Source organism: Lissotriton helveticus, chromosome 5_1, assembly GCF_964261635.1.
Source record: "Lissotriton helveticus chromosome 5_1, aLisHel1.1, whole genome shotgun sequence".
In the NCBI taxonomy this organism is placed as follows: Eukaryota; Metazoa; Chordata; class Amphibia; order Caudata; family Salamandridae; genus Lissotriton; species Lissotriton helveticus.
Genome location: NC_136065.1, coordinates 138,773,209 through 138,789,658, shown reverse-complemented (window position 1 = coordinate 138,789,658; position 16,450 = coordinate 138,773,209). Strand labels below are relative to the sequence as shown.

The following is a 16,450-nucleotide window of genomic DNA, read 5'->3' as shown; positions in this document are numbered from 1 at the left end:
TGCGGATGAGTGGGAAGCCCCCCTGGCACAGAGTAAAAGTATTGAGATAGTAAATGGAGGTATGCCAGCTGACATATCCTTGCAGAGAATTGACGAGATAACCGATACCAATGCTGAAAGGTCTGATAACATCAGACTGATGTCCTGGAACATCGCAGGGTTATCTGGCAGGATTAGGGATCCTGGCTGCCTAACATTTATCCATGAATTTTCGATTATATGTTTACAGGAATGCTGGGTCACGGAAGCCATTCATATGAATGGCTACCGTACTTTCCACACACCCGCTACGCACATGGCAAGGGGAAGAAACAAGGGGGGTCTTTGTACCTATATATCAAATCTCTTAAGTGGTGTAGTAGTAAAATTTGAACCATCCTCCGAATACCATCAGATATTGCAGATGAAGGATGGGAGAAACCAAAAAATAGTTTGGGGAAATTTTTATAATAATATCCCCAAAGCAGAGATTAGCAATATGTTAGAGGACCTTTCCCAAACTCTAAAGAGCATTGAAGAAAATCAGACAGGTGACAGTTGTGTCATATGGGTGAGGTACTTTAATTCTCTTCTTTGTCCACATAGCCACCTGAATATCTGCGGCTTGGGCTCAAGCAGAGAAGATATTAGTGCACATTTTTCCCATACAATTTTGGGCAACTATTTTAATGAGTTAATATTTCAATTAGATTTGGGCTTCATAAATTAACTATGCTCCCCCGGTCCCTTTTAAGCCTACATTCATTGGGAGGGGATGTAAATCTATAATAGAATTTGCCTTAATATCTAAGCGGCACTCCAGTCGCATTCTCAACAATAATGTATATGAAATAGCAATGAGTGATCATTATCCAACTAGCTTATCTCTCTTCTTTGCAAGGACTCAGGGTAAAGCAAATCATTTAACTGAGAATCTATATAGTTACAAACTAAGCCTAGCAAAGAAGAATGGATATTCCTTAAACTGGAATAAAGTAGAACCAACAGCCTTCCTTGCAAACCTCATAAAAAATAAACAGAGGGATTTCGAAATATGCCTCTCTGCGGAAACAGGTGATCTTAAAGTTAGTGAGGCTTTCCTCATAATTACGGAGGCAATCCAAAAACTCCTAATAAGACCACAGAGATATGACAGGATTAAGGAACAAAGATGGTTCAACTCAGAGTGCAGCAAGACACATGCATACCTAATGTCATCTTTAAAAAGAGAGCCTTGAAATCAGACGGAAGTAAGATCCGCAAGAACTGCCTATAAATATGCAGTAAAAAATCGCAAAAGAGAGCTGAAGCAGGAAGCCTGGCAGGCGTTACACCAAGCCTGTCTGATCAAAGATAATATCGGTTTCTGGAAGGCCGTAAATGCTCCTTTCTTTGTAGATAAAGAATCGAACACAATAGAAGTGGCAATTACTGAAAACACATGGGTAACCTATTTCAGTGAGCTTTACCAGGCAGATGTTTTAAATGAGGCCGTGAGCTTAGAACAAATAGATGGAGTTCGTAATATGGCCCAAAAAACCTTCCCTTTAAATGTTGAATTTTCATTAACAGAAGTTCAACTGGCTATCAATAATAGTGCTGCCGGGAAAGTGCCAGGACCGGATGGGGTGCCAGTAGATGTATACAAATCCAACATAGAATTATGGGCCCCAGTGTTAACTAATGTCTTAAACAGCAGTAATAAATATGGGTTTTTTCACACATGGCAAGAGGCCATTGTGATTCCCATTTTTAAAAAAGACGACCGTAGTGATCCAAAATGTTACAGACCAATTTCCTTACTGGATTCACTCATGAAGGTCGCCGGGAGGGTTATACTTCATAGATTGCAGTCCTGGGTGGAAGATCAAGGTATCTTTTCACAGTTTCAATATGGGTTCAGGGCAGGACTTGGTGCAACGGAGCAAGTCCTGAATTTATCGCTGATAATATCCAAGTATGTAACGGCCAAAAAATAAATCTTATTTCTAACCTTTGTAGATCTAAGTTCGGCCTTTGATTGTCTGAACCACGATAAATTATGGTCCATATTACTGCAATTGGGAGTTGAACCAAAACTGCTAGATTTTATAAAGGAATTATACCGGGGGGCTGGGGCAAGGGCGCGGTATGGGAACAAGGGTGAATGCACTTCTAAATTTGATATAAAAAAGGGAGTGAGGCAGGGATGCATACTTGCACCTTTCCTATTCAATTTATATATAAATAGTGTAGCCTCCCACCTTATGGAAGATCAGCATGATTACCCCAGAATTAAGAATACCCCAGTCCCCATATTATTATATGCAGATGATGCAGTAATTATGGCCCGGACACAAGTTGGCCTCCAAAGATCACTTACTAAATTTTCACGGTACATGAGTGATAGAGGCCTAAAGATAAATATAAGCAAGACCTTTACCATGTGCTGTACTACAAAGAAGATCCTAAAATGTAAGATCTTTCTTTCAGATTCAAAGATAGCTACGACAGAGACATTCTATTACCTGGGAATTAACTTCGACAAAAAGGGGACTTGATCTTCGGCAGTGCAGGCTAGAAAATTGGCCTTTTCAAGATCAATCGGGGCTGTCTGAAACTTTGCTAATAAATTGGGGGGCCGCCCAGCCCCAGTACTTAGGGACATATTTAAAACTAAATGTGTGTCCACCGCCATGTATGGTGCAGGGATATGGGGGATAAGTGAAGCTCATACTATACAGCTTTGCGAAAATAAATTCCTCTGTTATCTATTAGCCGTCCCGCAGTCCACTTCTACGCTTGTGTGCCATCAAGAACTAGGCATACACTACATCTCAGACCTTATTAAGGTTGATCCCATTTTACTGTGGCATAAAGTGTGGTCAACTGATGAGACAGGTCTGAACAGGGATGTAATATTGGATTCCCTTAGTCTAGAGGGGGCATCAAGGATTCCCTGGTTTAGGTATGTAAAGAGATTTTTGACTGATATTGGACACACAGAATACTTTGACTACCCGGAATGTTTAGCAACAGTTTCTAGGAAGAAGCTGAAATACATCTGCTTGCATTTTCTAGAGAGCAAATGCTGGATGGACGAGAAATGCAAAACATCAGTCATGGAGAACCATCTGATTCTCCAAGGGCAGGGTATCCAGCCATATTTGATCCAGGTGCAAAGTTATTACTCGCGTATGCTATTGACAAGATTCAGGGGGGGCACCTTTTTTAGAATGATTACGTTCCTGGACTTAAACTGTTGGTCCAAAAACTTGGTACTATGTCCTTGCGATGATGTTTCAGAACAGTCCACTCTACACTGCATACTTTTTTGTAAATTTTACACTTTGCCAAGGAAAATATTTATAATCCCAATCTTAAAAAATTGGGGTCTGAGGCAATGTAAGGCAGCGCTAATGAAATTGCAAATGCTGGAAGGTGAACCGATCATGTACCTTGTGTCATCATTTTTAAAATCTATAATTAAATCCAGGATTTCAATGAATTAATCTAACACAATGTTTTGGTAATTACTGTAACTCTCCCTTTTAAATGTTTTTCTTTTAATTCAATTGATTTTATTTACATAATGAACTAATGTATATTTATTGTCTTATTGTGCTTTTATGATTTTTACAACCAAAATCGAATAAAGCTGTTTTTGACTTTGACTTAGATATTACAAATCGTATGTGGAATAGCTTGCCCCAAACCCAATAGTCTGTAAAATGTCATTGGTGAGCGCCAAAGAAGATACATGACCATAACAAGTGTGCAAAGGTTAAAAATACCATGCTGCAGTTTCAGTCTTTTGACTCACTTGTTGGCACTGCCATTACTTTCCAAATTCACAACAAAAAAAATGGCTGTAATAACATTTCTACACAATGTCCCTGTGTCCCACAATTCTTTAGCTTTCATTGTCATTCACATAGTTGCCAACTACTTCTTGCATTTTATGTATCATACATCTTCTGTGTTTTGAAAGAAATAACATTTACAATTACGGATGATTTTCGTTTTTGCACAGATGAGGCCATTTTACTATGCCGGTGTAATTTTAATGTTGCCACTTTTCTAGTATGTTTCCGATTTTTTTTCTTTTTTTTTGCGTACAACAGACATTATTCGCTGAAGATTATCGTTAGGGGTATGTGATATTTTAATTGGACCAGCAAAGGTTTTTGAACCTGACAATGTTGACCCTTCAAAAGTTGTCTCCTCTGCAGAACCTTGTATTTGGACGAAATTTCTAGCAAAAAAAAAGTTGATTGAGATTTTTAAACTTCATTGACTGTTTTGTATAGTCTTTCTTTCCACTAAGCCTACTTTTTGACTCACTTCGCACCAGCTCTTTACTTTTATTTTGCCAGCTTTGTAAAAATGGCAATGTCTATAAAAATGCTTTATGTAGTTGCCAAAACCCACTTTTGCAAATTTCTCACCTTATTTTTCTTATTATCATGGGTGGTTTGTCATTAGGTCATTAAACTCGTTTGCAAATAAAATGGCAGCAACTTTTAACTTCGTCCTTAGTAATTACTTATTTTTCCATTATATATTGTCTTTCATTTGTATGGTATCTATTGGACATGTATATGCTTTATGTTGCTTTTAGTGTCTCAATTTATGTAGAGATCTGTGTATTTTATCACTGTAGATCATTTTCAGGTTTAACTTTCATAAATATTATTTGTTATTTGTTTTCCAGTGACCTCACTGCAAAGAAGAGTCAAAATGTATTAGCCAAAGACAGAAAGATTGAGCTTTGTCTTCCTTCCATGCTACCCCCTGACTCCAGTCCTCTGAAACTCAATGACCTGGATCTTCATAAATACTCCCCACCCAAGGACCTCACCTTCCTAAAGAAGACTGACGCCAAAGCCATATCCCCAGAACGAAGTTCACAGAATCCCTTGTACAGAAGCAAAGAAGATCGGATTCTAGCCATCCATGCTGTAGCCAAAGATCTGCAGGACAGAATTCAGGTTGAAGCGATTCGACTGAGGCTGGCTGGTGGGCATCAAGACCCAAATGACAAGTTAGTGATGGCTAATGAACTAGACACTCTTCACAATTCCTCCCTAAAGCCAGACAAATTCCAAAATGAATTAAATAGAATGTTGAGCCAAAATTCACCTTTGCTCTTTCCTGGTGTAGAATGCTTGACAGCATCTTCAAAGCACGTTCAAGAGAAAATTGGCAGTTCAGGCTTCAGCTCTTCAAGCAAAAGTGCCCACTGTGACATTGGGAAAGATGGTGCAGACGTGCAACAAATAAGGTCCTTTACACTGTTGCCCAGTTCTAACGCTGACGACCAGCAACTCTCCTGGAATCATGTTCCTGAGCAGCTGGAAAAAGGAAGTAAAACACGAGAAGCACAGCATATCCTACAGGATAAATTAAAAGGTAGGGCATTTTGACATCATGGCCAAGGGACCTGAAATCACTGAACTGTAGATTGTGTCTGTCACACAAAGAGTGTATTCAATGCGTGTTCACCATGTCTGTTTGTGGTTTCAGTTGTGTGCAGTACTCTTGGATGTATTGTTAGTCCGGTGCATTTAGCATCCTACTATGGAAAGTGATAAAGTTTTGCTTAGTGAGGAATTGACTTGATTTCAAGGGGTAAGTTCAATTAGCTAAGTAACCTTAGCTTAGGTACTCCGCTTCAGAATGAACTTTATGAAAATGACTCAAATCTGTGAGAAAAGTGATCTAGGGATCAGGGATATAGGGATCTGAGGGAAGCGCTTGCCTTTTCTAGTACCTGGAATCCCAACCACCAAAGCAAGCACAGATGGAGGGGAACAGACTGGAAGCCGGATTGTACCATAATCATGGGACTTAATGCAACTTTGCAGTCATAACTTAGAGTCCACACATGACTTCTCCAACAAGTCGCTTGTGAGCTCCTGATATCTTTAAAGCTACGTATAAGTAGCTGTCCTGTGTGCAGCCAGGCCTACTAAATTATGAGGTTTTAGCTTAGTTGAATGAACATATGTATAAAACTTTGAAAAGTGGGTATCAGAGATGAAAATGTGTGTCTTTTCAGAACTCATAAGCTGATGTTTGGAGAAAAATTGCTACATTTCAAAATATATTCACAGCTGATATTTGAGTGGCACCATGCGGAGTTGGGGAGATATAATACACATATTATTACCTTGTTGCCAGGGGCATGGTAGCTATGGCTGTTATGTATTACCCACTTAGAGGCATTCCACATTGAGAAAGCATTTTTTATATAACCGCTAGCAACCATGCCTGATACATGGGGTGATCACAGCTGGGAATCTTGCGTCAGGGATAACCCGATTTCTGGGGTTTGTCATAGTTGACAACACCGTCACCCAGTGTTGTACATATCCTCTTAGTCATGTTTAAACAATTCACCTGTTCCCAGGTATTTGAACAGTGCATATAATTTCTGTTGCACACACAACATAAATACAGTTAAGGCCGAGTTAACTGCCTTTACCATCATGGTATATGGTTGGCCACTCTGTTATCTATTTATTTCAACATGCTTTATGGTTATGATAAACCAAATAAAGTTTTTTTTTTTTTACTTATTTCAACATGCAAAACAGTATGAATGGATTGTCCATCTGCCATATGTCTTATTGCATACTTTTATTCATTGCAAAAATGAGCCACTAAATCCAAAAGGTAGCCGTGCTACATAGTCTAAAGGGTTGGTTTGAGATCAACACACTCTTCCTATCATACATCAGATTACATAGCGCTAAAACTGCACATATAAGGCAATGGAGTTTGGAAGCAGTTGTGAAATGACATGCAGATGTTTTAATTTTATGTGCCTTTCGAGCCTACACATGGCAGGCACTGCACAGTATTCACTATTTTCAAATAAAAATGTCATACGCCAGGAAAATAAAGTAGACGGGTTGCTCAACCTTAAAGCAACACTTTATAATCAATGATGGTATCACATCTGACATCAATGAAGTCCTCCGTCATTATACTGAAGGGCAGCAAAGAAAGGCTAGAAGGCCTTTACTGTCTCCTTTTTTCACTTTCTTCCTTTTTTTTTCGTTTCTAAGTTTATGCCTATATATGCCTATTTTCATTCTTTCTTCTTTTTTCTGCTTCATCCAAAATAACACCTTCTACCCATTGACCATATTTGCCCCTGCTTTCTCTATTCCGTTCTCCCCTCTAGAACATATTTCTCCTTCAACATCCTTGTCTTCTGCCCTTCCTGTCTCCCCCCTTCCATCTTCCTCTCCTGGTGGTGCCTCCTCTGGCCTGGACACTGACACCTCTTGGCTAGTGAGGAGGACGTTGCGCCAGAATTGAAGGTAAGAGTCATTTTTTTAAATGTATTAATAACTTTTATTTTTTCCGCCACTGATCAAGCACCAGCTCGGTGGCATCAGGTTTAGGCAGAATATTTATTCAACTATGAAAGATTGTTTCTCTTTACTTCTGAACAAAACTATGACTCTACTCATGCGACCAATCTAGGAAGTACTTCACTTAGATGAAACATGAACACTCTAAAGTTAGTTTTCACGGAACTGCAAACTGCATTTCACTTGGCAATCTATTATTTTATCCATCGTCTAAACACAACGAATTTAACTCGAGTCTAAGTGACATACAACTGGGGCATCAGACCTCTCCGGCTGCCCTGGAATACTTGCAAACAATGGAGTTCCCTCCGAACTGTGTCAATATGTTCTTCTTCTTTTAAATGTGCCATCAAAAGGAGGAATGCAATGTTGTTTTAGCTGGTTTTTAGGCCTGTTTCATTTTTAAGCATCGACTGCAGCACTAAAGTGCTGTTTATTTATGTGTTCTGATTTTATAGCTGTTTTTATTAAGAGAACTGGCCAGAGAGGCTAAGTAAGATATATGTATTTTAATGTTTGTTTGGTCACTGATTTTTTATTCTTTAATCCCTTGGGTGCTCATGACAAGCTCAGCTCGTCATGAGCTACGGCGCTCTGGTGCTCATGACGTGCTGAGCTCGTCATGACCGCGCCCGTCCCGTGGAACGCTCGCACGCTGGGCTGATTCCCCTGCTGTGCTGAACGTTCCATGGGAACGGGTGTGACCATGACGAGCTCAGCTCGTCATGAGCACCGGAGCGCCGTAGCTCATGACGAGCTGACCTCGTCATGAGCACCGGGGCGCTGTATGCGCCCCCTTGCCCCCAGCACAGCGGGGAAATTTGCCCCACAGACAAGGGGTTAAGATAAAATGTCACTTAATATGAGATGTATTTTAACATGACATATACCTGGTTCTTTTCAAAATAATCTTGTCCATATAATTCCTGGCATCCCTGGCATACCTTCTTCTCCCACCCCCGGCAGTCTTAAGTAATTTTTAGCGCCAAGACGCCCAGGGGCATTCGTGCACTCTACAAATCCGATAATCAAATCAAATCAAATATACTGCCTCTTATCTACTGTACTTTTATGGCCATATCCGTGACCGAAATAAAGAATGATATGATATGACATAAAACCTAAAGATTTTCATGTATTTATGTTTACATTCTCACATCTTATAGTTTGCACATAAGTTCTCCTTTTCTGCTTTTTAAAGACTTGAAGATCACTGCCCAGAAACCTTCCTTAGGGAAAGACTGGAACCATGACCCCCCCGGAGTCTCTTCGCCCGGCAGCCCCTCCTATGGAAGGTAAACTCCTTTAATCAATGTTTATTTTGTGTAGCAATTGTTGGGGTGTTGAGCACTTGCCACCTATTACCACATAGGCCAAATATTACTATTTTTCCCAGCTAGAACCCTCTCTGAATATTCCAGAAGTGGCATCTCTAGAAGGCCCTTCCTGTGCACTACCATCACCACGTCATGTATAAGGGGCCATGCTTTGTAACAATTCACACTTAACGGGTGCTTAAGCAGTAGTGTTAGGTACATGGCATAGTTGGGGGCCTCCCTAGGTGGTCAGAGCACAACCAACTTGGCAGTGGCCATGCCCCTGGGCACTGTTGGCATTTGGAGCTTGCACAGGGCATGGCCGTATGCCAGGACCATGCTCAGAGCCAATTGGACACAGTCAAGTCCCATGCCCAGGGTGCACTGGAGGCAGTTCAATCCCATAGACCACAACCTTTGTCCAGATCCCTCAGGGCAAATGTAAAGGCCATGCCCACCTGGCTGCAGGAGCAGTGTGAATGGGCATGGCATCTCCAGTACCCCTTCGGTTTGGTGGTTCGCCATAGGGCATGACCGTAGGTCACGCCCAACGTTCAAAGACTGACAGAGCGTGGCAAATGTCATAGCCGAAGGAAAACTTTAGCAGAACACGTTACCTAGGTAACCACAACTCTTTAATTTTGTGGTATGAACATTTTAGATGATACATATAATGCTCCCTTAATTGATGTTTTTAAGGTTTTTATTATATGTATGGGTGGCATTTGTTAGCTTATGATCTTAGTAGACTTTATAACATCCCTTTAACAATTCTTCGGTGAATGTCTTGAATTTTGCAATGATGTACTTGGATTCCCACCCTCAGTACCCACTGGAAATTGCCAAATGATTTCAGGGCTTGGCATTAGTGTCTGTTACCATTCCCAGTCGGGTCTGACTGGGCTCTTCAGTCATACTAGGCACCCAGTTTCTACTGGGAATGGCCTGAGACCATGTCCAGTATCCCTCCTGGTAGTGGCCACTGGTCAGAGCCTTCTGCTGTTCCTTGCAGACTCAGGATGTGATTTTGGACACAGCTCCACCCATTTACTTCTGCTCCTGGGCATGGCAAAATGGACGCTGGACAGAAGGTGTAGCCTTTGGCCACGTGCTTTGTCCACTACCCAAGCCCAAAGCTTTGTCCGGCACCAATAATGAAGGGCCTGCTGAGCATTGCCTGCTGCTATGGCCGGCACATCTGGAACCAGTATGGTTTGGCTACATCCTGTATTCTGCCACTCAACCTTAGCCTAGGTCCTCTCCCTGTAGTAGCCTCGTCTCCTTTGTCTGTGCCCTTCCCAATCCACTCTTCTGAGGGCCATCACCTTATGTTTTATATTGCTTTTGCGGTTCCCAAATTAGAAAGCCTAATATTTGACCCGTAAAAGCATTTAGTCACCGGTGGTGTAAAAGACTGACAAAATATCTGTATGTCAGTTCGTGACGTAACCACCACAAATCCTGGCTCAGTTTTCATTTTTTATTGTTGTTTATTGATTTATATTGTGCAAGCGCTGCTGCACAAGCCCACCTTCAAAGCGTTGAATATATTTCTCGGCCCTGGTCTCCTGTAAGCGGTCTGTGGCAATGATGTTCAAAACATGTTTTTTCACAGTGGAGTGATTTATTATACATATGTACATATCCCATACCATACTCTTGGCACCTAAGGAATCCTACAGGCCTCATATGGGACCCTTAAGGTCCCATTGTAAATGACCAATTATCAGTAGAATCTACAATCTTTTCTGCTATTCCAAACCCTCTCCCTCCCCCACTATTTCTCTACTTTTAGCAGGTGAAGTCTCTGTGTGAAAGACACTAGAGGCCACATAACAGAAAGAACCCAGAGGGTGCAACGGGCATTTGTATCCACTTTTTCCACCACTGGGCACTTTGACATTATAAAAATGGTGACAGAGGCTTTTGTGTCTCCCTCTATAATACCGTCCACAACAGTGCAAAATATATGCTGCTGCGATCACAACGGGCATCCCCTTGTTTGCACAGGATTGTGTTCCTGTGCAAATGGGAGAGTCCCCGCTCCCGCTATTTGAAAGGCACAGAGGCCCAAGAAGCTGTTAAGAGACACACTGTGGGCCTCATCCAGGTGGCACACAGTGCTTATTTTGAGCCGGTGGTTTCGGCTGCTTGGCACCTGCACTTAATTCTTAACACCAGCGCCCCTAACAGCCTAAGTCTACCACATGGTGGCGCTGTCATGGTAATTTAGAGAGGACCACAACAACATCTAATTATTTAGTTCAATATACATTAAAATGGCTATTACCTGCTGCCCAAGCCATTCTTAGAGCTTTGGGGCCTGAAATATTCCAAATTGTCGGACTTGTAGGAGTGTGATGGTGAGTAGTTGTGTTGGTTCTGTCATTGACAGCTCTGGCAGGGGTAATGTGTGGTGCAAGCTGCAGTGGCTTCTTGACGAGAGCCCTGGCACTGTACCTTTTTACAAATTAAGCACTGGACACAGTCAGTGTGACCCCCCATAGCTCTCCTAGGAAAGCGGGTTTTGGCGTGTTGAGGGCCCCATCCCAGGCATCCGTTTGCAGATGGATTCAGTAACACATTGCACCCACCCGCAGAGGGTTGTCTTTTACTTCTTCATATATGCCGGTCCGCCTCAGGTGAGTTTCTGACTTATTCTCATGCATTAACTTGGAGAAATTCGGAGTCATATATGTATGTATGAAGTTTAGTTTCCATCAGGCGCTCGACTGCGCTGAGGCAGTGCAGTTCTTCGTGGTGGTAATTGAGGCCCAGTTGTCTGCTGAAGTAAACAGTTCACTACTTGTCCTGCGGGTGGCACTGTTTACCTTTTGAAGTTTGTCTTTTGTTGTTGGTGGGTTATCACTTCCTCCTAGGACATTTTCAGTGGTGTATGCACGACTTAAATCAGAGAAGTATCTTATCAATGGTGCAGTAGGTGCAGTGGCATCAGATTTTCAGGCTCAACCCCAGTTTAATTGTACGCTGGACCATTCACAAGGCTTTGCACGTGGCATGATTTACGAATGCAAAGTCACTTTAACAATTCACAAAAGGTGAATTTGCTCTTGCAAACTGCTTTACTCATGCATTATACTACCCCAGCGGGGTGTAACGCTACGCATCAGGAAAGCCTCTCCCGTGGGAGAGAAGTGAGCGTTCCAGGTAGGGGGCGCACTGAAAAGATTCTGTGCACACACAAATTCATTGAAGATTTGCAGAAAAGATTTACTGCCTTCAAGAGGAGGAGTATCTCTATTTCCAAAGTGGAATGGATAAGAACATCCTCAAAAAGTGTGTAGGGAATAGTGGAAGGGGTTTCTCCATGGGAAAACATACTTTGGTTGTGGAGAGCACAAGAATGATGCTCGTGCAAAGCATTCTACATGCACAATTGTATACTACGGACAATTAGTCATGTGCAATTGCATTTAATTGGTTGGAATTTGAAATTCACAAAAGATTGCAGAAGCATTCCAGAAAACATACGAGTGCTCTGGGCTTCCAGGAGAAAAAAAGCCTGGTACTTATGTCTGAATGGATAATATTTTATACTCATATCGAATGAAACATGCTGATGATCAACTAATTAATCGTGCTTAGTGTTTCTATTAATATAGTACTTTGATTTACATGTGAGGTCCTTTTTTCTGTCTTAACAATCCCCCGTGTACCAGCTGCAAGCAGATAGTTTAGCCTTGATAGGATTCCATAAATCAGTGGATTTAGTGAACAACCATGCATACATAAATAGCACAATTGCCTCGGTCACTGGATTCTGGGAAAAAAAGCAAAAAGGTAAAACTGGATGGAGCAAAGATCTCAATATTCAGCAAATCTCACACTTTTTTTTTTATTTGCTGAAGTTTTTATTGAACCAAACTTACAGACATTACAAGAATTGGAAAAAAAAGACACCAAATATTGTATCATTAAAATAAAAAATAACATCCATATACTCTAGAGGAACAGGGGAAAATATTAAAGAAAGGAAAGGAGAAAAAAATTAGAGGGAAAGAAGGGGAAAGGTGGGCTGCAATTATCTATCTTCTAAACTACTATTATAAAGAGAGAGCTGAAACCTTTGAGGCTGGTAAGCTCAAGAAGTACAGCACCAATCACAACACCCAATACAGCATTGGAAAGGGCAGTTGCAGCAGATGGACATAGACTATACATCTGCCCACCATATACATTACAAAGGTAAAAGAACTTTAGTGGTAAAGTAGTCCCTTGTGGGCGTCGGTGTTGTCAGAGGGTCCTGGCCAGAAAAAAACAACAAATGGGAGCGGCATTCACGGGGCGCCGCATTGACGGTGCGCGCCATTCACGCGCGCCATTCACGCAGCATTACTGATAACCTTCACAGTACTCGCTTTTGGCCCTAACCATTCTGACAGGGGCGTCGCCAAACCCCAATGTGTGCCGCATTCACGGAGCTTCGCATTTACAACAATGTGCGCCGCATTCACGGAGCTTCGCATTCAGGCGGCATTTCACACACTTAACAATTTCAATTTAGTCCGGTGCTCAGGCGGGGCCTCAAGGCAGTCAGCCTACCAGCGGGGATCACACACGCGCAGCCCTCGCAAGCACGCTGCCACGCACTGCACTGTCCGCGTACACGGATTAACGTCGGACAGAATGCTCTTGGGGATTCTATAACCAAAATAAACAAGAACAGAGAGGTCAAATCAATCTCTGAAAACCACAAGAGATGGAGTCAAAACAAGGTTCACACACCCACTTTGGGTGGTAAAGAAAGCCCTCACACACCGACTTAGTCAGTGTCATGCTTCATCATCACCCCACCAAAGAGGTCGAGTGCCTCTTTGGTGTGCTGCGACGCCAGAAAGACTGCGGAGCTGGTTGTGTGGGGAGGGCGTGCTATGAAATAAAGTGAAGGTTAATAGTGCCTAAAAGGGTATCCAAAAAGTAAATTTTAATAAGTGATCCCTAAGGCACACAACAGGGAGTATTATGTGTCTGAATTTAGCTGCCAAGGTATAAGGGTTGGTTAAATTCAGAAATACTAATATTAATAATTCTCAGTCAACATGTTTCTGCCATATGGGTGGTTTGATTTTACCAAGGCATTCGTCCGGACTAAACCCCGGCGGTATGGACTCTCTAATCGCCCACCCTAACCTGGGGACGTGAAAGTGAAAATTAAAAAAGTGAAAAAGTGCTTAAAAAAGAAGAGCGAGTTGGTCATTCCAAAAATACTCCAGGTTTTGGAGTGTTACAGCACCTGTAACGTGAAAAGACATAGACAAACAGAAGACAAACATACATATTATTAATATCAGCCTTACTGTTTAGTCATAGTGCTCCAAAATATGTGGCATATGTGGTGTTCCCAAAGTAAACACTGATTTTTAACACCATCCGAATAGCCCCTAGAGGATGATAGCGAGTAACTCTGGGAAGTGAAGTGCTAAAGGTGTCTATTTACAAGAATTATTCTAAAAGGGGTTAAAAACACAATCTGTGTACTCCTTATGAAGGGATCAATGGACCAAAAGGTCAGTGCCCCTCAAGATGGTATCTCAAACTAATATCTCACTTTAAAACAGGGCGCTACTTGCACCATGGGTCTCGGGAGGGGGGTTGGAGCGAACCTGGCACATCCTGGAAGGAAAAGAGGTATGGTTGAAAATACCTTGTACACGAGTAAACACTTAGCTTGTTTTGCAGGATTTCGGCCGAAATATTTTGTTCAGAGTCTCTTCGTTTTGTGACCAAATAAGGTTTGATATGTTTGCAATAGAAGAATAAGTGATCTAAGTTAGCCGCGGAAACTCCACAATGCCAGCATAGGGCTGAGTGTAGTATCCTGTAGCTAAGACTGATGTGCAATGTAAATCAGTGTTAGCCTAATTAGAATGTGGGAACTGCATCTTGGTTGCCCAGAGTGAAGGAATGCTGATACTTGAAGTGAGGCAGTTATTCAGAGCTTGACCAGTGCTGATGCTGGCTGCACCACTGAGGCTGGAGTGTTTTACTTATTACTTAATAAAGTATAATGATGTTCAATCTACTTGCTGCATCCTACTTCATTTCATTGGCGATGACTTAGAAGAAGATCTGACCCTTCTACAGATTTCAACACTCCAACTCAATTTAATTTTCAACTCAAGGCCGCTTCGTTTACAACGCTTATTTCACATACCAGATCTCCTGCTGTCTTCTATCAAGAATATAATCTACAAAACCTCAATCTAATACGAGATGTAATACCTTTCTTACCTACCAAGAAAATGAGAAATTCCTTGTCACACTTCTTTCCATGTAAGGAGATCTGGTGGTTGACGTGGGCTTTGGACCTTCTTTTGATTGTACTTTGAATTCCTTAATTTAATTTTTTTCATTTTTGGGCAGGGCGTTTTTATTTTTTTGAGGGGGATAGGGCTTAGAGTGAGGGAGTCCAGCGCGTGAAAACTCCCGTTCATGAAGCTCTCCAGCTCTTTAAGCCCGCCTTAGCATTGAGGGAAGCGTGAGGAGCTGCACGATCTCTCTCTCCATTTTCTTCTTTTGCCACATGAGAGAGTCCTTGGTTTGAAGTTCCTTTAGGCTTTCTCTCCCTCTAATCTATAAGGGAAACACGAGGAGCTATGCGAGGACTTCCCTCATCCTCACCCTCTATCACGTCTTCCTCCTCAACGTGGTGTAACGTGCTGTGACGTAACACATTTAAGCATGGGCGAATTTTGCGAATCTGGCGTTCGCGAATTTGCGTATTTGCGAACTCGCAATCCACAAAATCCACGAATTCTCGCGAATTTGCGGATTTTTTTGTTTTTATAGTGTTCGCAAGGGTTTCTGCCAGTTCGCGAGGATTTTGTACCAGTTCGCAATTGCGAACTTACTTGTCGGCACGCAACGGTCGCGTCTATGTTGTTTCTACGTCTGGTTCATCATCAATGGTTCACAGCACCCTCTGTTTCAACACTGCCACCCTCTGTTTCACCCATGCCACCCTCTGGTACATCAATGCCACCCTCTGGTTCATCATCATCACTGTAGATTATGGGGGGGAAAAGCAAGCACACCTGCCCTGCTTCAACTGACATGAATTAATTTGGGGTTGATTTATTAATGTGTCACTGTTTTAAAAATCCAGCCTGGCACCTGCTTCCTTATCTGTAATTTGCTTTCTGTTGCAGTGCATTTTTTTTTTCCAGGACCTTTGTGGCCTACTTGTAGCTATTCTATGATCCGGCTGTGAGGGTCAGAGCAGGGTCAGACAATTGTTGCAACTAGCAACTGAACTCTGGAGGGGCCCCAGTCAGGAAGCACTATAGGGAATGGTTACTAATGATGAATTTGAACTTTTGCACCTGCTGAGTGCTTTCAGTTTAGCAAAACTTGTTTTTCTGCAGAACAGAAACTGTAATGCCCCAAAAAAACTTACTTGTGAAAGTTGATTTCTAGTCCAAAAGTGATCCAAAGAAAGTCAAAAGGCCTCAAATCCAATAAAGTGCAGGCAAGTGTCAACCTGAGGAGTTATTCTGATAAAAATCATCATTTTCTGAAGGTCTATGCTGCTTGCTAGTGGATTTCTTGTGCAGAATTGCAAATTTTGTAATTTCGCTAGTGCGAGATTGTTGCTGGCCGTCGCACCTACATTTTCGCAATTGCGAACTTACGCCGCACGCCGCAAAATTGTATCACCTAGAAAAAAAAATCCGCTGCGTGAGAATTTGCGGATTTTCGGTAAATTCGCGAGCGTTCGCGGATTGCGATTTTACCGAAAATCCGCAAAATCCGCGAGCGGAACTGATTTTC

General features: G+C 42.0%; 1 protein-coding gene across 1 annotated transcript in view; it reads left to right on the top strand.

Moving 5' to 3' along the window:
- CCDC187 (coiled-coil domain containing 187) overlaps nt 1–16,450 on the top strand; it is a 282,400-nt gene that overhangs the window by 78,966 nt on the left and 186,984 nt on the right. Inside the window, exons 9-10 of the mRNA XM_078640350.1 lie at nt 4,673–5,370; nt 8,545–8,638. Of these exons, the coding sequence (XP_078496476.1) occupies nt 4,673–5,370; nt 8,545–8,638 (792 nt within the window). The remainder of the gene's footprint in view (nt 1–4,672; nt 5,371–8,544; nt 8,639–16,450) is intronic.